The 23,509-nt window shown below is 41.7% G+C and overlaps 1 protein-coding gene across 1 annotated transcript in view; it reads left to right on the forward strand.

The window, feature by feature from the left end:
• Nucleotides 1–1,801: 1,801 nt before the first annotated feature.
• RUFY1 (RUN and FYVE domain containing 1) overlaps nucleotides 1,802–23,509 on the forward strand; it is a gene marked incomplete at its 5' end in the record, with an annotated part of 71,932 nt that continues 50,224 nt past the window's right edge. The window contains 3 exons of the mRNA XM_018573194.1: nucleotides 1,802–1,867; nucleotides 2,052–2,121; nucleotides 15,692–15,793. Coding sequence (XP_018428696.1) covers nucleotides 1,802–1,867; nucleotides 2,052–2,121; nucleotides 15,692–15,793 — 238 coding nt within the window. The remainder of the gene's footprint in view (nucleotides 1,868–2,051; nucleotides 2,122–15,691; nucleotides 15,794–23,509) is intronic.

Here is a 23,509-nt window from a genome sequence, read left to right on the forward strand (position 1 = left end):
TTAATAAATAGGTTAAAAAGCATGGGGCTCAGCACCGAACCCTGGGGTACGCCACTCGTGACCTCCGCCCAGTCTGAGAAGGTGCCATTAACTGATACTCTTTGTACACGTTCCTTCAGCCAGTTTTCTATCCACGTGCGCACTAATTCGTCTATGCCCATACCTCTTAGCTTGTATAGCAAGCGTTTATGTGGCACAGTATCAAATGCTTTGGCAAAGTCCAGGTACACTACGTCCATTGGCCTCCCCCCATCTAGATCTCTACTTACCTCTTTGTAAAAGGTCAGCAGGTTGGTCTGGCAAGAACGATCCTTCCTAAATCCGTGCTGCACATCACTTATTATACTATGATCCCGGACGAATTCCACTAAGTAGTCCTTAATAATTCCCTCTAACAGTTTACATACTATGCATGTTAGACTAACTGGTCTATAGTTCTCCGGTTGGCATTTTGACCCTTTTTTGAATATAGGTACCACATTAGCCCTTCACCAGTCTCCTGGCTCTCTACCAGCGATTACGGATTCCTTAAAAATGAGGAACAATGGTCTTGTTATCTCCTTGTTCAATTCTTTAAGTACCTTGGGATGTAGATTATCAGGTCCTAATGCTTTATTTCCATTTAGTAGTTTAAGCCTATGTTGTATCCCCGATTCAGTCAACCATTCCGGTGTATTTCCTGTCAAATTATGTGTTTTAGCCTGTACATTAAACCAGTCTGTTTCCTTGGTGAATACTGACGAGAAGAAAGTATTTAGCGCCTCGGCCCTCTCCCTGTCGCTTGTGAGTAGCGACCCATTTATGTCCTTTATTGGGCCTATCTGTTCCTTTCTCCCCTTTTTACTGTTTATGTACTGAAAAAAATAATTTGGGGTTCTTTTTTGCTAACTTCGCAATATATTTTTCACATTCAATTTTAGCTGCCCGCTCTGCCAGTTTACATATTTTATTAAATTCTTTGTAGTTTTGGAATGCCGATACTGTCCCCTCCGTTTTATACTTACTAAATGCTATTTTTTTTCTTTAATGTATTTCTTTACCGTTTACTTAGCCATATTGGCTTAGTTTTTGATCTTTTACTTTTGTTTCCCAGCGGTATACACCTGGTTATAGCATTTTTTAATTTGTTCTTGAAACAGTCCCACTTCTGGTCCAAGTTTAGTTTATTAAATAAGTCATCCCAATCGATTTCACCCATTATAATACGCAGTTTATCAAAGCAATCACCTTGTGATCACTATTGCCCAGTGTCTCCCCGATTACAACATCCTCATTTAGCTTCGTATTGTTGGTATGATCAGATCTAGGATTGCATTTTCCCTGGTCGGGACCTCAACCATCTGATCCATGAAATTGTCTCGCAACATATTAAGAAAACGGGCTGCCTTAGCCGGTTTTGGAAGTTCCATGTGCCCAGTTGATATTTGGGTAATTGAAGTCTCCCATTACCACAACATTACCCTCTTTCCCCGCTATTTCTATTTGCGATTTGTAGGTGGGCCTCCCCCTCCTCCCCCATATTTGGAGGTTTATAACAGACACCCGTTACTTTCCCATGTCCTTATTTAGCAAATGGTTTAAATTAATTAATACTAAGGCTAAGTGAACATTTAGATTAAAAAGTCTGTTGAAAAAGTGGTCACTAGAGTCAGGTCTCTCAGTCATTAAGTTGAGGGTTTTAATCGCTTCAGATGTGGGTTTGATCTGCAATGTAGCCTGATCTAAGTGCATATTGTATATATGACCTACTGCAGTATTATATTTGTTTTACGTGTTCTCTTTTTTTTTTTTTTTACCACAGAGCAGAAGAAATAGCAAATGCCCTGGATCAAAAACACTATGTGGAAGAATTAAACAGACACTTAAGGTAGGAATTTTAGTTGCTACTCATTCGGGTTAACGGTTACCTCATATTTCTGTGGTGAAAAGAAAATTATCTATGGTGGCATAGATTTTCAAAAGATTTAGATTGCAAGCAGTACTGAGGCAAATAAATGACCGACAAAATAAAAAGATTTGTGGCTGATGACCTGTAATTCTTTGCATTTCAGCTGTACAGTTGCAGACCTTCAGTCAAAGACTGAGATACTGGAGAAGACAAATGCCAAGATAACTGAGGAGGTTGGTAAATTGTTTCTCAGGTTAATTCTGCAGTGGAATTATTGTGTAAATGGGTTTAGCCTATAATGTATAGTTTGAAACAAGAAACAGCAAACTATGTACATTCTATTATCTAATAGATTATATTAATCTATTATCTAATCATAGTTTAACCTCCATATACAGTTGTAAAAGTGTTGGCCCCCTTCCTGATTTTTCATTGTTTTGCACGTTTGTCACACTATAATGTTTCAGATCATCAGACAATTTTAAATATTAGTCAACGATAACACAAGTAAACACAACATGCAGTTTTTAAAGGAAAGTTTTTATTATTAAGGGAAAACAAAATCCAAACCCACATGGCCCCGTGTGAAAAATGGTTTGCCCCCCCCCCTGTTAAAACATAACTTAACTCTGGTTTATTACACCTGAGTTCAATTTCTCTAGCCACACCCAGACCTGATCCTGCCACACCTGTTCGCAATCAAGAAATCACTTAAATAAGACTTGACTGACAAAGTGAAGTAGACCAAAAGATCCTCAAAAGCTACACATCATGCCGAGATCCAAAGAAATCCAGGAACAAATGAGAAAGAAAGTAATTGAGATCTATCAGTCTGGAAAAGGGTATAAAGCCATTTCTAAAGCTTTGGTTCTCCAGGGAACCACAGTGAGAGCCATTATCCACAAATGGCGGAAACCTGGAAAAGTGGTGAACCTTCCCAGGAGTGGGCGGCCAACCAAAATTACCCCAAGAACGCAGCGATGACTCATCCAAGAGGTCACAAAAGACCCCACAACAACATCCACAGAACTTGCCTCAGTTCAGGTCAGTGTTCATGACTCCACCATAAGAAAGAGACTGGGCAAAAATGGCCTGCATGGCAGAGTTCCAAGACGAAAACTACTGCTGAGCAAAAAGAACATAAAAGCTTGTCTCTGTTATGCCAGAAAACATCTTGATGATCCCCAAGACTTTTGGGAAAATACTCTGTGGACTGACGAGACAAAAGTTGAACTTTTTGGAAGGTGTGTGTCCCATTACATCTGGCGTAAGAGTAACACCGCATTTCAGAAAAAGAACATCATACCAACAGTAAAATATGGTGGTGGTAGTGTGATGGTCTGGGGCTGTTTTGCTGCTTCAGGACCTGGGAGACTTGCTGTGATAAACGGAACCTGCTGTCTACCAAGAAATCCTGAAGGATAATGTGCGGCCATCTGTTCGTGACCTCAAGCTGAAGCGAACTTGGGTTCTGCAGCAGGACAATGATCCAAAACACACCAGCAAGTCCACCTCTGAATGGCTGAAGAAAAACAAAATGAAGACTTTGGAGTGGCCTAGTCAAAGTCCTAACCTGAATCCTATTGAGATGCTATGGCATGACCTTAAAAAGGCGGTTCATGCTCGAAAACCTTCCAATGTGGCTGAATTACACAATTCTGCAAAGATGTGTGGACCAAAATTCCTGCACAGCGCTGTAACAGACTCATTGCAAGTTATCGCAAACGGTTGATTGCAGTTCTTGCTGCTAAGGGTGGCCCCCTATTAGGTTTAGGGGACAAACACTTTTTCACACAGGGCCATATGGGTTTGGATTTTGTTTTCCCTTAATAATAAAAACCTTCCTTTTAAAAACTGCATGTTGTGTTTACCTGTGTTATCTTTGACTAATATTTAAATTTGTTTGATGATCAGAAACATTAGTGTGTGACAAACGTGCAAAACAAAGAAAAATCAGGAAGGGGGCCAACACTTTTTCACACAACTGTATCTAAAAAAAACATACTTAGGTTATGATTTGTGCATGTGGATGTACTGCGCAGGTGCAGCCAGGAGAGATGTTTGAGGCAGGATGTAAGCAAACAATGGAGGCCTGGCCCTTCGGAACTTAGTAAGTATGCACCCGTGCAGGGGGATGGTAGAATTGGTTTGGTCAGCTTAAAGGTGTCAAAAGGATAATCTTGTTGTGGTTCTGTCACATTGCCCATAATATAAAGTAAATAAAACAGGAAAATTTGGAATGCCACATAATAACCACAGCAGGTGTGCAGGCCCAGTAACTCTAGTGCAGTCATCATACTACTAGAAAATTATGGTACAGGGCTTTAGTCCAACTCAGCAACCATTAGCCATTAGTATAATTTAAACGCTTTTGTGCTTTATTTAATTTACCAAATGCAATACAAACAATCCAGATGTCTTATATAGAGAGCCATGCATGCTTATTTGTTATTATATCTTGCTCTATTAGCATACATTTACAAAAATGTTTGACAATTATCAGTAATTACTCCCATGCAATATGATGGCATTTCAATCAATGCATTATTTTTGTTGTACAACGTATTAATAGTCCAAATTTTTAGTTTTATCAAAGGCTTATCAAAAGAAACCACAGCTGTACTTATATTAAGAGTATATTTATTTGTTTTCAGTCTCCTTATGCATACACGCTATAGATTGCACATGCATACACGCTATAGGTTGGACTTGATCGACACATGTCTTTTTTCAGCCTCAAATACTATGGAACATATCTATCCAGTTACATTTCCATTTGCACTGGATCAGTTTGCCACATCCAAAGTCTACATGTTTCCAACCATGCTGAGAAATGCACACATAGCTGTGATATCTTAGGTTATCATTAAAGCAGAACAAAGTTGTTGTTTTTCTTTGCAAAAACTCTAAAGTTAAAGTGCTCCTATGCCCAGAAAGTGTGTTGTTAACACATTGTTAACAAGCAGTAAAAGAGCTTTAAAACGTTAGAGATACCTAACATCTTTAGCTGCTTGTACTGTTAATTAATTTAGTATTTAATTCTCTGAGGTTCATTTCTCCACAATCTATATAGCTATAGAGGTGAATGAGGACTTGTTTTAAAGTTACTTTACTGCTTGCATACTTTTAAATCTATGTTATCTTTTGCTATCTGAATTTCATATTATTCGTATGCCATTTTGCTAAGTCAGTTCTCAAGCATTCGTGGGCGGTGATGAAGGGGTGCTACCATCTGAGGGAAGTGGATGTAATCACTCCCTCACTGGAACTGAGTCTGTAATAGGGCAGTTCTATCCCCACTCAAACATCCCTAGCTCATTCTCTTTCTTTAAGCCATTTATTACTTGATTTAAAAGATGCATCTGTCAACAAATGCCAAGGGAGAACACCAGATAGGACGGGGGAGCCACACTGTTCGTTGCAGTGATGGTCTCTCTCCATTATGCAAATATAGGAGCATAATGACATAATTGAGGGAGGTGTGGAAAGCTTGTGACCTCTGGGATGTGAAGCTTGCAGAGCTGATGCAAATACATAGTAGTCATACTCCTGCAATATGCCTGCACAGCAGCTGCAAGGCCTTTTGAAAAAGCAACAGTTGCAAGTATGTATATGTGCACTATTTTTTTACTTGCAATTTCAGAGTGTTTTCATAATTCAATATACAATCATTTTGTATGGGTTGTGAGATGTTGAAAAGAGAGCAGGGTTATTCTTGTTTCATAGTGAATTACAATTTGACAGTGGCGCTCGTTCTGCTGACATTACCTTGTCAGCCCCGATTGGTTTTCTATCCCCCTGATTGGACAGAGAGCCAATGACATACAGAGGGTGGAGCCTACTGTGTACCGATTCCGATTGGTCAACTCCTCTGTTCCAGCCCATTTGAGCTCCCATGGGCGTGGACCATTACACTGTCCGCACTCGCATAGAAATTTACGAGCCGCTGGTGGCTCGGTCTGATTGGACCTTATCCCCTGTATAATCAATGGAGAGGAGGGTAGAGTTATGTTCTGACGAAGGGGGCGTGCATCGGAAATGCGTCAACACAGATATCTTTGGAACTGCGTTGCTGACTTCCACTTGCCTCATTCTGGTTTACAGTTTTAAGGCTTTTATCTTGTTATGCTTGTGAGTACCTCTCTTCATTGTTTACTTATATTTGAATAAAACTCATCTGCACCAGGAGAGGCGCCCCCTTTTTGTGCTTTTTTTCAGATACTATAGTCACCTTGGCTGAAGTGGGGAAGCATCCTGCAGTATGCACATATATATATACTCCTTTGAGGAGTGACTGTCATTGGTGCTTTTTGTTCTAAGTTGAATTACAATTTGGTTTAATGCTAACTCCGAGGTACTTAATAAAATTGGTTCTACATGTGTAGGGACAATTGCTTTTCAGCTGACATATGGTCAAGGGGGAAAAGCTTCAGTTTCATTATGGCCCGATAGCAGGCTATGTTGCCATAGTTCCTCATGTAGATTTGGGAGAGTAAGGATAAAGAAGAATGTCATCAGTAAATAATGATAGACTGTCATTGGCATATGCTGCCATCTTATCCACCCTAAGACCTCTAATGTTTCATTTAGAGATTTGGAGGGGTTCTTCGGATAGGGCAAATATGAAGGGTGTTTTTTTTATAGGGCTAATTTTCTTGGGATCATAGGCAAGAGAGCCATGGGAGTCATGTAGCGAGTGTGGTGCTGGAAGGGACCAGCATTCCTTGAGGGTTTAAGCTAAAAGCGTGTCAGTTTTGTTCTGTTGTTTTTGCTTTGTCTGCTTTATTTTTTGCCAGCCCTTTGAATTGATGTCTAATGTGGACAACTTGTTTAAGTAATGATACCAAGGGGGTCTTGGCAAGTTCTGGTTCAAGTGTAGATAAGTTTGTTTTGAGCTGCTTTTTTAAGGACGAGAGAATCTTTCTTTGTCAGAGAAGCAAGAGAGATAAAGTGTTCTCTTATAACTGATTTGCACAGTTTCCAGATCATAGACATAGATTTAACAGAGCCCATATTGTCTGTGAAGCAATTTTGTAAATGGTTCCTTGAGAAGACTTAGTGGATTCACATTTTAACTGTCATAGAGGCCATGTTATCTGATCGTTGGCTATACTTTCGAGAGAAGCTAAGGGTGGTGAGTTGGAAGACAAGGTGGAAGCAGTGTTTCATGTCAGGGAGAAGGATAAGTTACAATTTCCTTCAATAAAGAGTAAGAAGCTGAGAGTAATGGGATAGCTGAGCATCAACCTGTTGCAGAACATAATTTGGCTGTGTTGAGAGCATATTAGGGTTATCTGAATAGGAGGAAGGTCACCGTGTAGTAAAGAAAAAACTGTTGTCGTTGTCTGCAATGCGATTGAGCAGGTGGAACTGTGTCTTGACCAAAAGGCGTATCGCTACTCCGGCAGTTTTGTTATGTTTTTAAGGCAAGGAATCTATGTGGTAAGCATCTGGAGTCAAAGTCAAGAACCCCTCTTACCAAAGTGGGTTCCCTGTATAAAAATTTCAGCCTGTAGATATTTGAATTGTTGGAGTGCTAGATTGTGTTTCAGATTAGTTATTTTACATATAATGTTACTATATTAGGCATGATAATGGCAGAGAGGTAAGCTGTATTCAGATATCCAGTAGGTTGTGTGCAGAGGGGTTTTAGTTGCAGATGGTCTTGCCTTGTATATAGCAGGGCCACAGGTAGGAAGGAGCCAGTAGGTTCTGCTTCCTCATGGTTAGAAGCATTGTAGTGGAGCAAAGAACAGACTGCTGGTAGAACAGACTGAATCAGCTGCAAAGCTCAATTCACCAAGCCGCCTAAGCCGGAAAAAGATTTTGAGTGTGCAGCGCTATTAAAGTGAATAAAGTGTAATCCCCTCTTCGGGTATATATCGGCTGGGCACTAAGTGTGTATCTGCCGGGCGTTAATTTGTGACATCGGCTGGGCTTCAAGCGTATTATCTGAGGGGCATTAATTACTAATTATTAGTATCGGCTGGGCATCAAGTGTACTATCTGAGAGGCATTGACTATTAATTATCAACTGGGCATCAAGGGTATTATCTGCAGGGCACTAATTATATTATCGGCTGCGCATTAAGTGAATTATCTGCGGGGCATTAATACTAATATTTTAGTTTTAGTACATTAGTTTTAGTAGCCAGGCATTAAGGGTATTGTTTACGGGAGAATTAATTATTGGTTAAACTATAACCTACTAATTAATTATAATAGTCTATGCATTAAGTGTATTACCTGCAGGTCATTGTACATCAGTACTGCATGCATTAGTGCAATACCTCCTGGGCATTTGCAAAAAATCACTCAGGCATTAGTGTAACAAGTCCGGGGAATTGTGTAATCTCTCATGGGCGTTAGCGTAATAATTGCAGGGCATTAGAGAAATAATTGCTAAGCACAGTGTAATAACGGTTGGGCATTAGTGTAATATCTCCTGGGTATTAGTTTAACATCTCTAGGGCATTAGTGTAAACTCTGCTGGGCACTAGTGTAGTAACCACTTGAGTACATCCGGGCATAAATTAATTACATAATCAATTTTAAAAAAAAGTCTTCCATGAGTGGGTATGCAACCCGATGCACGTCATGTGCAATGTATGTGTTCCTTGAACATGCGTTCGAGGGTGAATACTTCTGCGCCAGATGTGAGCTAGTTGTTTGGAAGCCCAGATCCTGGATCTAAACAACAAACTGGCAACACTGAGGAGCATAAACAACATGGAAAGGAGTCTGGACTTGACGCACCAGGCTGTGGTGGAGGGCGGTACAGAGGAGGAGGGGGGTGTGGAGGAGCAGGATTCTGAGGTGGGTAGTTGGGTTACCGTTAGGAGGTGGGGTAGAGGGAAGAGTGCGAGAGAGGCCAGCCCTGAACTGATACACCCCAATAAATATGCCAGGTTGCAGGATGTTGGGGATATTAGTTCAGGGGAGGCATTGCTGGAGCAGGAAGCCTCCTCTATCCGCAGGGGGGAGTGACTGCTCCAGTAAGGATGGGAGCAGGATGGAGGGACAGGAAAGACAGATTCTGGTGGTGGGGGATTCCATCATCAGATGGACAGACAGGGTAATCTGTCATCGGGACCGTGAGCGTCGAACAGTTTGTTGCTTAGCGCGGGGCTCGTGTTCGACACATTGCGGAACGGATGGACAGGTTACTGGATGGGGTTGGGCATGACCCAGCTGTCGTGGTGCACAAAAATAGATAAAATCAAAAGTGTTATAGAGCAAGTGACTACAGGGGCAATTAATACATAGGGCAGTAATACAAGGGGGGGCAGAGGGCTCACTCCAGTCAATATAGTTAATCTAATCGACCCAGTTAATAATAATCTAATTGATCCAGTTAATCAAATTAGTAATGTATCACCCTTACCAAGGTCCAATAAAAAAAAAAGTAGTGGGGCGCCAGAAAAGGGTAACAATTTAACCCATACTAGCACCAAACTCAAATGTATGTACACCAATGCTACAAGTCTAGCGAACAAATTAGAAGAGCTCGAAGTTTCTCTACTTGAAGAGGACTACGATATAGTGGGAATAGCTGAAACTTGACTAGACAGCACACATGACTGGGCTATCAATATAGAAGGGTACAAGCTGTTCAGGAGGGAACAGGGAACAAACGTGTTAAGCAAATACTCTAAGGGTAAAAGTGATGTAGGGAAATATGATAATTCTAAGTGGAAGGGGTAGTTTTGAACATAGCAGAATGTTGTGAGGCTGCAGATGCAACAGTAATGATGAGCAGTATGTGAGCATAACAACACAAGATATAGGTAAATGAAATGTGATAACCGTTGGTTTAGCACAATATGTATTCAGTTGGTCCACTGTTATTCAACCCCTTCGTGACTGACGACGTACAGTGTACGTCGCCAGCATCGGGGCTGTTTAAACAGACCCCCGGTGACTTTTGCCGCCCGGCCTAATTTAATTAAATTTTTCACTAAATATTGGGGTTTAATAAGGAGTTGCGCTAATATTGCGCAACATAAAAATTTGCAACTACCACCATTTTATTCTATAGGGTCTTGGCATTCAGAAAATATATAATGTTGGGGGGTTTTAAGTAATTTTCAGGCCTAAAATGTGGAATATAACATGGGTACAAAAAATTAAAAAAAGGCCTCAGTCATGAAGGGGTTAAAGGAGGTGTGAACAACAGCTCTGTGAGCACAATTGAGTTTTAACCACTTCGTGACGGGAGACGTACACTGTACGTCCGCCACAAAGGGACCAAATGACTCGTCACGTACACTGTACGTGACGAGTTATTTGCTGCGTTAGAGGGCTGGTAACCGATGAGAATCAGCGGTTACCACTCATTAATGGATGCCTCAGTATAGTATATGCCTCAGTATTCATTAATGAAAGGGTTAACCTTTTCCAGACACCTGATGCCTTAATATCAGGTGTCTGAGAGTCAAAGCAAAGCGGGCAAACATGCCGGCAAAAGCCGGCATTCTGACACCTCGTATAGATCTACTTAATGTATCTATTCCTGAAAGAAGAATGTTTCCGTTTTCTGATAGTTGTTGGAACGTTCAGAAAACCTTGACAGCTGAGTCCAGAACTGCTGCAGGATCAGTGTCAATAACTTATTATTGGCTGTTCTGAAGTTTTAGAAAGCCTAATAATAACCAAAAATGTATTAATTTATCAAGCAGTAATAGTGAGATTAATTCACAATGACTGCTTGATATAATTAAATAAATAAAATAAACATTTTAAAAGTTAAAAAAAATAGTGAACAGTGTAAAAAAATAAAAATAGTGAAAAGTGTAAAGAAAAAAAAAGTGTAAAAAAATAAAGGACAAATAAATGAATGTATTTATTGCATTTTTTTTTTTTAGCTGTGCTGTTTTTGTAAAAAATACTACAAATCAAAACTGGGAAAAAAGTGGGTTATTTTTACGTTTTTTTTCTCCTTTTTTTAAAATACTTTATTTGTCCTAGGTGAGGCGTTAGACACACATATGTGATATAAATATGTAGCCCTATCTGTCCTCTAAAAAACAATATATAATATGTGTGGGTGCACTTTGTCATTTACGAACAGAAACTAAAAACAAGCTCAGTCATGAAGGGGTTAAACGATGAGCAGATGGGTGACCCCAGATGTTGTTTGGGATTTAGTGGTGGTGCTTGGAAGCAGTCTGACCTGCTGATAGTAGTGAGCAGGAGGTATTTGCTAAGGTGCTCTGTCTCCTTCCTTGTAATGGACACTGAGGACGGGAGTGAAGGGAAATGCCTTCTGCTGTCTCCAGGAGCCGTGACTTTGGTGCCACTAGCCATTTAGTGAAATCCAAGTCCATCTGCGTCAATGGGCAGGTGTGAAGAAGGGGGTAGAATGAGCCAGTACTCCAAGTTCCAATGAGTCAAATGGCAGGAAATTGGTGTTTTCTTGTGCAGGTCACGTCACTATCTTGGAAACGGCCTTTACGCTGTGTTGCCCCAAGGTAAAAAAAAAAAAAGTTCATGTGGTGGTTGTGCAATGGACCCGAGAAGACATTAGTGCTTGAAGCTCTGTACAAAGTGGGCCCTACAGATTAATGAGGTTTACATCCGGTTTCTCATGCCTAAGGGATAAAGTATAATGGACCTGATAAAGATACATCTGCAGATTTTCACCAATACTCAACTCTGTGAGCCTTAATCCCTTCCACACTTGTCCAGATCAAGACTGTACCAGTTTTCTACAGAAACTGTTGACAAGACCATGGCAACTTTGGTACCTTATCTTCACCTCGCTCACCCATACACATAGGCCAAAAGTCGGGTTCTACCTCCTTGCCAATCCCAATACCTCTGGGATAAGGGGATACCTGAAGCTACCACAGATCCGGACTTGCAATCCACTGTACAAGCAATCTGTAATACCCTGTTCCCGTGGAACTGGAATTAGACCAGGTCCATCGTGCCCACCTGCCAAGAAGCTTCTCGCAGTCTGCACTCTGCAGTGTCCTATCCTGAGCGCATTTCTACTCCATTATGGAGAACATCTTGAAAAAAAAAGCTTGACAGTGGGGGCAGCTTAATTTTGATGATGCTCCTATTCAGATGATACTGGTCCTTTCTCGCAACAAGCTCCTAATGAGAGGACTACTGCGCCCACCACTCGGCCTTATTATTGCTGTCAATGCTACATTGCAGGTCTCCACTCCCTTTTATTTGGATGCAATTACCATCTACCCTCAGGCCTCTACTTAATTTCCGGACCTCAGAGATAGTAGAGTGACCCCTTCAGCCCTGCTCTGCTCCATGCTTATCGCCTCTGGAGGTGCATGAGCCTTGAGGGATGTTTTGTGGCATCTCTCTACTACGGATACGTGAATCTCCTTACCCACAGCTCAACCAGCTTCATTCAGAATGCACATGTATTCCATCCAGAGAGCTCATTGCACAGATGACTGTAACAAGCAAGTGACGATTAGTCTTCTACCCCTGCTTTACTTGCTTCCCCGCGATCTACTTCTTTTTGAGATAATTGACATGCTTACGGGGTTCTAGCTATTGTCTGCTCAGCGGCAATTCCGCTGCACCCCTCCGGTTTCTTCCACTGGATGTAAACACACTTTTTGTTCTTATTCTGCAAGACTCACTGTTTGACTTTTGCGTCTCCTGGGGCACTGTACTTATTATGCGGGGCAGACTGTGGCTCACTCCAGGACAGTCCTTTGTCATAGCGCCTAAACTATACTTAGGGATTTGTTGTCTGCTCACAATTCTGAGCTACTGATGGGTTTTGATGGAATTTGTAAGAGTCCTTATGAAATATCTTTCCTGTCTCTCTGACTTGTCTATCTCTGCTGCAGGTGTCAGTGTCATAAGACACAGGCAGCACCTCTGCAGTCATCCTGGTTGCCTAAAGGTTGGATAGAGACAAAATATAATGTACTTTTGTAATGCTGTGCTGTACACAATGTGCATGTGTAGCTTCATTTAAAAATTGTTTTTATCAAACCAACCTCTTTGGCGGAGCTTGCACTGTAGCTTGCATGGTTTTCCTCTCTAACTGCATTTTATATGAGCCCAGAGCAAAGCCTGGCTGGGCTGCAAGACTTTGGGGTTTGGTTGTCTACTAGGCAACCTGCGCTGCTCTCCCCTTTTCCCACTGAATCCTTGGTCTGTCCTCTGCAGACAGAGTCTACCCTTGCTCCACAGACATGTGAAACATCCCTGCCCTGGCAATTCTGAGTGTTTGTCTCTCCTTGGGGATTGCAGAGATCTATGGTGCAGGAATCGGGTGCAGTTTGTATTTGGTAACCCAGCTACTGTAGATATCTAAATGATTCACACCATTGTGTGTGTTTTAACACTGGCTACTACGGGCCCACTATAATTTGTGCCAAAGGACTACCTGATCCTATAGACAGGTATCACTATTAGTAGTGTTTATATTATTTTGCTTCTTCTGCATTTTTTATTGTCTAGTAAATGGGTGGGCTGACACTCCAGGGAAAAAAGAAAAGAGAAGGGCAGAACATCTGACGAAGGGGGCGTGGCCCCGGAAACACGTCATCAAAGGAGTCCCGTGCTGACACACAGGCATCTGTGCAGCCGTTTTACAGATATCGCTTAGTCTCGTTTTTTATGATTTAATTGATCCACTTTTGTGAGTATTTTTTACCCTGTATTTTTACTTATATCATTACAAAACCTTCTACGCTAGGGTGGCCGCCCTTCTCTTTTCTTTTTTCCCTCAGTGTTGCAGCTTCCCAGGCTGAAGTGGGGCAGCACCCCTAGTCATCTTCGTTTGCACTATATTCATCTGTTGGTCAAAATTAGTGCTTTGGATTTTTTTTACGGGCTGACACTCCAGTAGGTGAACAACTTAGCTGTGGACAGTTGCTGGAAATGCCTTACTAGTCTAATTATCCCTAATATTTTCTGCAAGTTTCAAGGCAGATTTGAATACTCCTTTTCCCTTGTTGCCCTGGTTTACCATGGTCACGTTAATAGTCTGCTTTCAGTAAAGTTTGCCACATATCTTGGGTCTTTACCCAGCCATTCTGCCTCCTGACTTTGGGCAAGAAAACCATAATCGAAGCAACGGGTATATTACTGTGTATCATTATTTACTCATCATATAATAAGATGGAAAGAGAATTCTGTGGCTGCAACTATTAACCACGTCCCGTCCATGGCCGTTTGTGAACGGCCGGACGGGAGCCTTACAGGAGTGGGAGGGCGTCTCAGCATAGGGCGTAGGGAAACTGTCAGCCTGTAAACAGCCAGCGATGGCTGTTTAAATGCAAGCTTTCAGGCGGCTCTAGAGACGCCCGATCGCTTGTACTGGCTGCGGGTGTGGGTCCCTAGGTGACATCAGGGGTCTTAGAGACCCCTGATGTCTGTATAAAGAGAACCTGTTATGTGAATTGGGTATCACATAGGGGATTTCTTAGTCCCCTTTGTGATAGCAATAAAGTTGTGTAAAAAAAAAAAAAAATTAAAGCATAAAAAAAATAAAGCTAAAAAAAAGTCCCAAATAAAAAAAAAAATTAAAATAACACAAGCATTTTTTAAAATGCTTGTGTTTTTTTGCGCCCATTACGCCACACGTACGTTACATATCGCCGCAAACGTCGGAATGAGAGCAATAATTCTAGGGCCATTAATCACTGATAACACTAAACTGTGGTAAAAGGGTCGCCTATGGCCAATTTTGGGTGGGGTCGTTTTCTGCGATTTCGCAGGCGCGCGCAATTTTAAAGCTTGACATGTTTGGTGTCTATTTACCTGACGTGACCCCGTATTTTATATTTTACCAAAAAATTGGGGTGAAAATAAATGTTTCATAACATTTCATTGGGAAACAGTTTTTTTTTTTTAAATTTAGGGTACTTGTTTTGTTATATAGTAAAAAATGAACACGGAAAAATGGCCTGGCCAGGAAGGGGGTGAAACACTGTGGTCTTTTAAGTGGTTAATCACCTGCATGGTATCACCATCTTGTTCTATTTTTTCTTTTTGTTTCAGGGCCACCACACAATGATCAGACCTTAAATCTGTCCCTGGTTTAAGGCCCCATTCACACAGGGGCGGTTCGGCCGTGCGGATTTGGCTGTGCAGACCCGCCGACATGAACGATCCCATATACTGCTATGGGGACCATTCATGCGACCGCGCAGGTTCGCACAATCCAAACAACCCTCAACCCTTTTTTTGCTGCGCTGATCAGTGCGGTTTCCATACAGCTTTTAATGGAACCGCGCTGAATAGCATTTTTTTGGGCGTTTTTCATTGCGTTTTGCCACTGAAACGCAATTAAAAGCTCCCAAAACCTCCCTTTTGAAATTAGTGGGGAAACCGCACTGATCCGCAGCCGCCCTGGTGTGAATGGGCATCTTAATCTGTTATTTTTATGTAACTATAAACAAAACTATAATCTTTGGTTTGGCATATCATAGCATGTACAATGGTTGAAACTTACTCTCTAATCCTTTGTTTGGCAGACCATATCTTTATGGTGCATGCTCTAGCCTGACTACTATTTTTTTGAGGCTGTTAAAATCCTTAGACAAGTACAAATGCTGTGGTGTAAGGGAATATTCATTTTAAAGGAGGAAATGATTTTCTGGCCTGGGCAGTTCTGACATTCAAAACTGCCTTGCAGTATGCTCTATGGAATGTCATTTTTTAGCAAATATTAAAGCAACACAGGGTAGTTTCCTTAAGGTTTGCTTATCTTTTTTTTTCTCATTATTATTTAATACCTACTATTTAATAAAGTTCATAAATACTGTAAACCTAAATATAGATAACTGACCTATATGTTTTTTTTAATAACAGCTGATTGCAGCAAAAGATCGCCTTGTATCGCTGCAAGGTGAACATAATCAGTTATTAGAAGAAAGCATACATATGAAGAAAAAAAGTGAAAGGAATGTTGAGGTAAGCGAATGCCAGGGACTGAGGACTATACTTTACATATAGGCTGAATAAATGCTTTTTTTAAAGATTATTTTATATCTTAAAATTTTTGTGTAACATTTTTTTGTAAGTTTACTAATAAAAATAACAATAATGCTCTGAAATCTCACTGACATTGAACCAGAGTATGCACGCTATGCCATGAGGTGCCGTGTTGAACTTCCAGTGACCAGTATGAGAGAGTGAGAGCGATAACACCAAATTTAACACACCTGCTCCCCATTCACACCTGAGACCTGGTAACACTAACGAGTCACATGACACCGGGGAGGGTAAATGGCTAATTGGGCCCAATTTGGACATTTTCACTTAGGGGTGTACTCACTTTTGTTGCCAGCGGTTTAGACATTAATGGCTGTGTGTTGAGTTATTTTGAGGGGACAGCAAATGTACACTGATATACAAGTACACTCACTACTTTACATTGTAGCAAAGTGTAATTTCTTCTGTGTCGTCACATGAAATTATATAATAAAATATTTACAAAAATGTGAGGGGTGTACTCACTTCTGTGAGATACTGTATATACAATTAGTGGGAAAAGTCATTTTCAGTTTCGGCCTGACAAATTTTGATGCAGGAGGTGCGTTTGCAATGCCATTCATTTAAATGGATCCCAAATGCACCTCCCGTCCGTAGTGTGATCGCCCGCACTGGAACGCGCGGTACTGCAATGCTTTGCGTTGCAGTGCAGTGCGATTTCCAAAAATGTGCATACTGTTTTATTGTGAAGTAGAACTTTGTCTGTAACGCTGCATTTGTGTATTTTATTTTAAATACATTTATTGTATTTTTTTTAATTTTATCCGATTAGTCAATTAATCAAAGTTAATAATCGGCTAACTAATTGATTATGAAAATAATTGTTATCTGCAGACACTCATTATTGTACCGCTATCCATCCCTTCCGCGAACAAACTGCCTCCTGCTATAGCCAAATACAGGGTGGACAACGGAAAAGTAGCCCGCCTCCAACACTAGTGCCACACTCTTTGGAGGAGGCTGTAGCTCCTTGCTCTCTGTCTGGTTATGTGGTGTCGCCCCATGTGCAGTGTCCCGGCTTTATTTTGCCTTCCTATTTAGTCCTTCTGTACACAGCCCATCAGAAAGATGGTGTTCTCCCTGGAACAGCGGATAGTGATTGTGGAAGGCTATGTGTGAAGCTGATCAATTATTAAGGAAACGCAAGAGGCATTCACAGACAAGTACCCAGGAACAAAACCACCATCTAAAACGTATTCAGAGTCTAATTCAGAAATGGCATCAAACCGGCTCTGTCTCAAACATGAAGAAATTGAGGCCTCCATCAGTCCAGACGCCCTAAGTCATCCGTGACATTCAGCAGCAGATTGCAAATAGCCCCCGAAAATCAACTCGAAGACTGTCTCAGCAAGTTAGTGTGTCACAAACGACGTATCCGCGAGTGCTGAAATCTCTGAACCTCAAACTGTACCGACTAACGTGTACAAGAACTGAAAGAGCCCGACAAAGCTAAACGCGTAAATTACTGTACATGGTTGCTGAATATGATTGCTGACAGACATTTGGACCCATTGCTGTACGTCATGACGGACAATCTTAGTTTAATTTATCAGGTCAGGTAAATTCCCAGAATACGAGGTACTGGTCAGCTGAAAATCCCCACTTGACTCACAAAACACCACTTCACGACCAGAAAATTGGCATTTGGTGCGCGGTTTCAGGAACACGAATAGTGGACCCAATTTTTTTCGAATCAACTGTGAATACCGCGGTTTACCTGGACATCTTTGAACAATTTTATGACCAACTAACACAAGAAGAAAAAATGTGGGAAATCATGCCACTTCTCGCATGACTCACTGGCACAGGTTCATGAAGAAGGAGCGAACTGTGAGCAAGGGGTTATGGTCACCACGTTCCCCTGGACTTGTCCACATGCAATTTTTATCTGTGGAGAAATTTAAAGCGGAAGGTGTATGCCAACAATCCACATACCCTGGATGAACTCAAGGAAAACATCACGAACACTATCAGCAGCATCACTGTTGAAGAGCTGCAAGCAGTATCAGCCAAAATGCTCCGACGTGCCCAATGGTGCACAGACGTGAACGGGGACCACTTTCAGCATCTGTTGTAACTTGTGAGTAATTGAATAAAAACAATCCACTTGCTCGTTCATCTTGTCATAATATCGTCGGAGGTGGGCTACTTTTCCGTGGCCCACTCTGTATTTCAAATTTTGACTCATCAGTCTAAAGCATCTGCTGTCATTTTGCTCCCCAGTTCCTATGTTTTCGTGCAAAGTTGAGTCGCTTAGCCTAGTTTCCACATCAGAGGTATGGCTTTTTGCTCACCACACAGTGGTTGAAGGAGGAAAAGTGAATGTCCTTGCATGGCCTAGTCAGAGCCCAGACTTAAACCCCATTGAAAATCTGTGGAATGACTTGAAGACTGCCGTCCACAAACGGTCACGATCAAATTTAACTGAACTTGAGCAGTTCTGCAACGAGTGGGCGATTATTGCAAAGTCTGGTTGTGCAAAGTGACTTATCCCAACAGACTAAAGGCTGTAATTAAAGCAAAAGGGGGTTCAACAAAATACTGACACAAATGGGGGGGGGTCCCAACTCAGTGATTCTGTTTTTGAAAAAAAAAATTCTGACATGTTGGGGCTTGTTCACACTGAATGCGGTGCGTTCCAGAGTGGTAGTGAAACAATTTTGGTCACAAACAGAATCAAATTTTCCCATAGAGTTCAATGTAAATGAGGTTAATCCGTTCTTAACCATATGTAAATTCATTACCACTTTGCACTTTCTTTTTACCACTTTCTTTTTACCACCATGCTTGCTCTGCACTTTCTTTGGAGCCATGCTGGATTGAATAATACTGTGCAGTACTGTATGTGCTAAAAAAAAAAGCACACAAAAAAGCTTCACAGCAAGTGTCCACAGGTGTCTGTCTGTGACCGCAATCTTTACTAGAGGAAGACCACGTGTCAGAGCGGGGAAGATCGGCCGCGGTCGTGTTAGTCACCCGATCTGGAGTTCGCGAACAGAAGCAAAACTTCCTGTCCGCGAACTAAAAGCGTTCATGAACCGAGGTATTACTGTGTGTGTATAATATATATATTAGGGATGTCCCGATACCAAAGCTAGCACCTGTATCGTGACCGATACAGGGCATTTTGACAAGTACTTGTCAAAATGCCCCGATACAAAGCGCCGAAGCTTGCGCTGTTTTTTTCTTTCACTTACCGCGATGTGTCGAGTCACTGCTGCTCCGGTGGACGGTGCTCCAGGCAGTCGCCGGCCACCTAAATTAGGACCCCACCTGGAGCGCCGCCCATCGGAGCAGCAGTGACGCCACGCTCCTCTCCAGCTCAGCGCCGACGATGTCCTGAGGCACCGCGATCGAGGCAACGGTGAGTAAGACAGCTTACTCACTGTTTCTTCTTGTTCACACAAAAAACTATCTACTGCTGCAGTGCATTCTATATGTACTGTATATGTGCTACATATAGAATGCACTGCAGTAGATTTACAATTCTCTCTAATATGAATGGGTTAAATTATCCATAGTACATAACAGTACATAACATGTAGTTGTACTATGGATCATTTAACCCATTCATGTTAGCAGAATTGTAAATCTACTGCAGTGCATTCTATATGTAGCACATATACAGTACATATGGAATGCACTGCAGCAGTAGATTTACAATTATCCTCTGCTAATCTGAATGGGTTAAGTGATCCGTAGTACAACTACATGTTATGTACTATTCTGTACTATGGATCATTTAACCCATTCATATTAGCAGTGCACAATTGTAAATCTATATGTACTGTATATGTCCTACATATAGAATGCACTGCATTCTAGATTTACAATTCTTTACAATTGCAGTAGATTTACAATTCTCTCCTGCTAACATGAATGGGTTAAATGATCCATAGTACATATACATGTTATGTACTATGGATCATGATTTAACCTATTCATGTTAGCAGTGGATAATTGTAACTCTATTACTGCAGTGTAAGGGACATGTGTACTGTATATGTACTATGGATCATGGTTTAACCTATTCATGTTAGCAGGGCAGAATTGCGAGCGCCTCCCACAAGCTGAACACCGAGACGCGATGCAGCGATCCTGCCCAGGGCCCACTACAAGAGGCACCTCATGAGGCAACATGGATCGGAGTGAAACTGTGAGTGAGGGAAGCTGGGACAAGGCTGCCTGTAAATCTATTGCTATAGTGTACTGGACATGTGTAATGTATATGTAGTACATATATACAGCACACACCTCCACTACATTACAGCAATAGATTTACAATTCTCCCCTGCTAACATGAATAGGTTAAATCATGGTCCATAGTACATAACATGTAGTTGTACTATGGATAATTTAAAGTCACCTGGCCCTTTAAAGTATCGGTAATTGGTATCGGCAAGTACATGAGGGGAAGTACTTGTACCTGGTCCTGAAAAAGTGGTATCGGGACATCCCTAATACAGTGTTTCCTGAAAATAAGACACTGTCTTGTATATTTTTTTGCCCCCAAAAACCACACTATTTTCAGGGTATGTCTTATTATTTTTAATGTGCAACAAAATGTACAACAATCTAAAGTTATTCATGTACAACAATCCAAAGTTATCAGGTACCACTCCGCCTGTCACAGTAACTGGCGCTAAAAAGGAATTTCGGCTAATGCAGCTCTGCTGTCTTCGCCGCCACAGCCTTGCTTTCTACAGCACCGGCTTCCTTTGCCATCAGGGACAGTGGCACCAGCGGTGCAGCAGTGGGGACATCAGACAGTGGACAGCGAGCGAACGTGTATGGGTTTGACGGTTGCCAGGAGATCGGTACTTGCCTGACTGCATTGTGCCAAGTATAAAGTTTGGTGGAGGGGGGATTATGGTGTGGGGTTGTTTTTCAGGGGTTGGGCTTGGCCCCTTAGTTCCAGTGAACCACACTGAGCGACTTACTTTTAGCGGCGGATCCGCGTGGCCAGGATAGCGCGACTGTTCGGGGTGACGTCCAGCGACGGTAGCGCGACCTTCACCGTCGGGCTCCATTAAAAAATAGAAAAATCGTGCAAAATCCGCTGAAAAAAGGCTCCTGCTAGAGCGACAGTGACGAGCGACATGGAGCTAAGACAGCTCCAATGAATAGCATTGGCCGGTGACTTCTCGCAATATCGCGTGGCAAAAATGCGCAATATTGCGGCGGAAATCGTGTGATAAATCGCTTAGTGGGAATGGGGTCTAAAAGGGTTTCTAAACTAGCAAGCAGTAGATGTATGCAAAAGGTTTTTTTTAAAAACGCTTTAAAAGTAGTTTAAACTTACCTGTGTCTTCGCCGCGCGCTCCCGTCCGAAAATCTGAAAATGCTCGGGCGGCCGCAAAGCATCTTGGGGCGGGCGCATGCTCAGTTTTGATTTTCGGCTGGGAGACTAGGAGTCTATGGACGCGTGCAGACACACGTGGGACAGGAAGTACCAGCAAGGACAGTGGAGTCAGCGATGGATCGGAGAACCGCAGCAGTGCTGGATAGAAGGCTGAAAAGGACAGGAAAGAAGAAGAAGATCGGATTAAGAGACATCATTTAAGGTAAGTGCTTTAATTAACATTGGGGGAGGGAAAAAAGTTTTTGCCTTTTAATGCAACTTTAAGGCATCAGCATACCAAGACATTTTGGACAATTTCATGCTCCAAACTTTGTGGGAACAGTTTGGGGATGGCCCCTTTCTGTTCCAACATGACTGCGCACCAGTGCACAGAGCAAGGTCCATAAAGACATGGATGAGTGAGTTTGGGGTGGAGGAACTTGACTGGCCTGCACAGAGTTCTGACCTCAACCCGATAGAACACCTTTGGGATGAATTAGAGCGGAGACTTCGAGCCAGGCCTTCTCGTCCAACATCAGTACCGGACCTCGCAAATGCACTTCTGGAAGAATGGTCAAACATTCCCATAGACACACTCCTAAACCACACTCCCATAAGGTAATTGGATATTCCCTAGGTCCACAATCTCTGGTAGAACTATACCATGAACTCAATATCCAGTAATATTCTGTGCATTTAGGAATACATCCAGATTTTTGTATAAACAGTTTATTGAGCTAGCTAGAACTAGCTCCTGGTGGAGTCTATTCCACATTTTCACAGCTCTAACTGTGAAGAATCCTTTCCGTATGCAAAGGTTAAACCTCTTTTCCTCCAGACGCAAAGAGTGCCCCCTTGTCCTTTGCAGTGATAAATGGTCCACTGTATTGACCATTTATGTATTTATACATGGTGATTATGTCCCCCCTTAATCACCTCTTCTCCAGAGACAACAAATTCCGGTCAATCTCCAGAGCCTATACCCCTTTTAATACCACAAAGTATTTTGCTTGCTTTAGAAACTGCGGCTTGACATTGCATGCTATTGAATCTATGATCTACCAGAACACCCAGATCTTTCTCCATCATTGACTCCCCCAAACATACTCCCCCTAGAGTGTATGACACATGCATGTTTTTAGTCCCCAAGTGCATAACTTTACATTTATCAACATTAAACCTCATTTGCCAAATAGTTGCCCAATCACGCAGTGCATTCAGATCTGTTTGCAAGTTGGAGACATCCTGTAAGGACTGTATTTCACTACATAACCTGGTGTCATCTGCAAGCACAGAAATAGTACTTTTAATCCCCAACTCTATATAATTTATAATTAGATTAAACATTAAGGGGCCCAACACTGAACCTTGGGGAACACCATTAACAACCTCAGACCATTCATCATTGAATCATTGATCACCACTCTCTGAATATGGTCTTTAAAGGAGAACTATGAGAACTATGAGAACGGATCACGTCGGATCTATTGATCGGGATGTGAACGAACACATCCTGTCGCTCGCTCAATTCCCGATCATCTCCCTGCAGAGATCGGCGACTCTCCCAGATACAATGGCTTTGAAATGACACGGCTCAATTCTTTGAAGACATGTGGGCGTCAGCCATCTGGTCCAGGTGCTTTGTTCACCCTAATTTTGTCTAACTATTTCTGGATCTTATCAATAGTGAGCCATTGTGGTACAGTAGAGGCTATGACACTGCTATCACCATTATGGACTTGAGTTACATTGTGTTCCTTGGTGTGCACAGAGCTGAAGAAAGTATTTTTTGTTTTGCTTTCTCTTTGTCCCCAGTTACCAACTCTAAGTTATCTTTTAAGGGGCCTACATGCTCAGACCTGATTTATTTTACTATTAGTATATTTAAAGAAAATGTTGCGGTTTGTCTTGCACTCTTTTGCAACTTGACGTTTGTTTTAAGTCTTTGCAAGCTTTATTTCCTTTCTACTAGGGATGCACCGATACCACTTTTTTAAGACCGAGTACGAGTACCGATACTTTTTTTCAAGTACTCACCGATACCAATTACCGATGCTTTTTCTTAAAGGGTCAGGTCACATTTTTTCTAAAGCAATACAAAATCATGATTTTTAGGTCAGTTTCTTAATATTATAAAGAACATAAACATGAATGAATATTTATCATGCCATTGCTAACTAAGGCTTGTATCCCCATAGTGGGGAAAATAGATGAGCACATGTAGAGACTCCAGAACAGTGACAGACCCACTGGAAATCCATCCTCGGAAAGTGATTCCAGTTATCCAGACCCTC

This window comes from Nanorana parkeri, unplaced genomic scaffold (assembly GCF_000935625.1).
Source record: "Nanorana parkeri isolate BGI_ZX_2015 unplaced genomic scaffold, ASM93562v1 scaffold2269, whole genome shotgun sequence".
NCBI lineage: Eukaryota > Metazoa > Chordata > Amphibia > Anura > Dicroglossidae > Nanorana > Nanorana parkeri.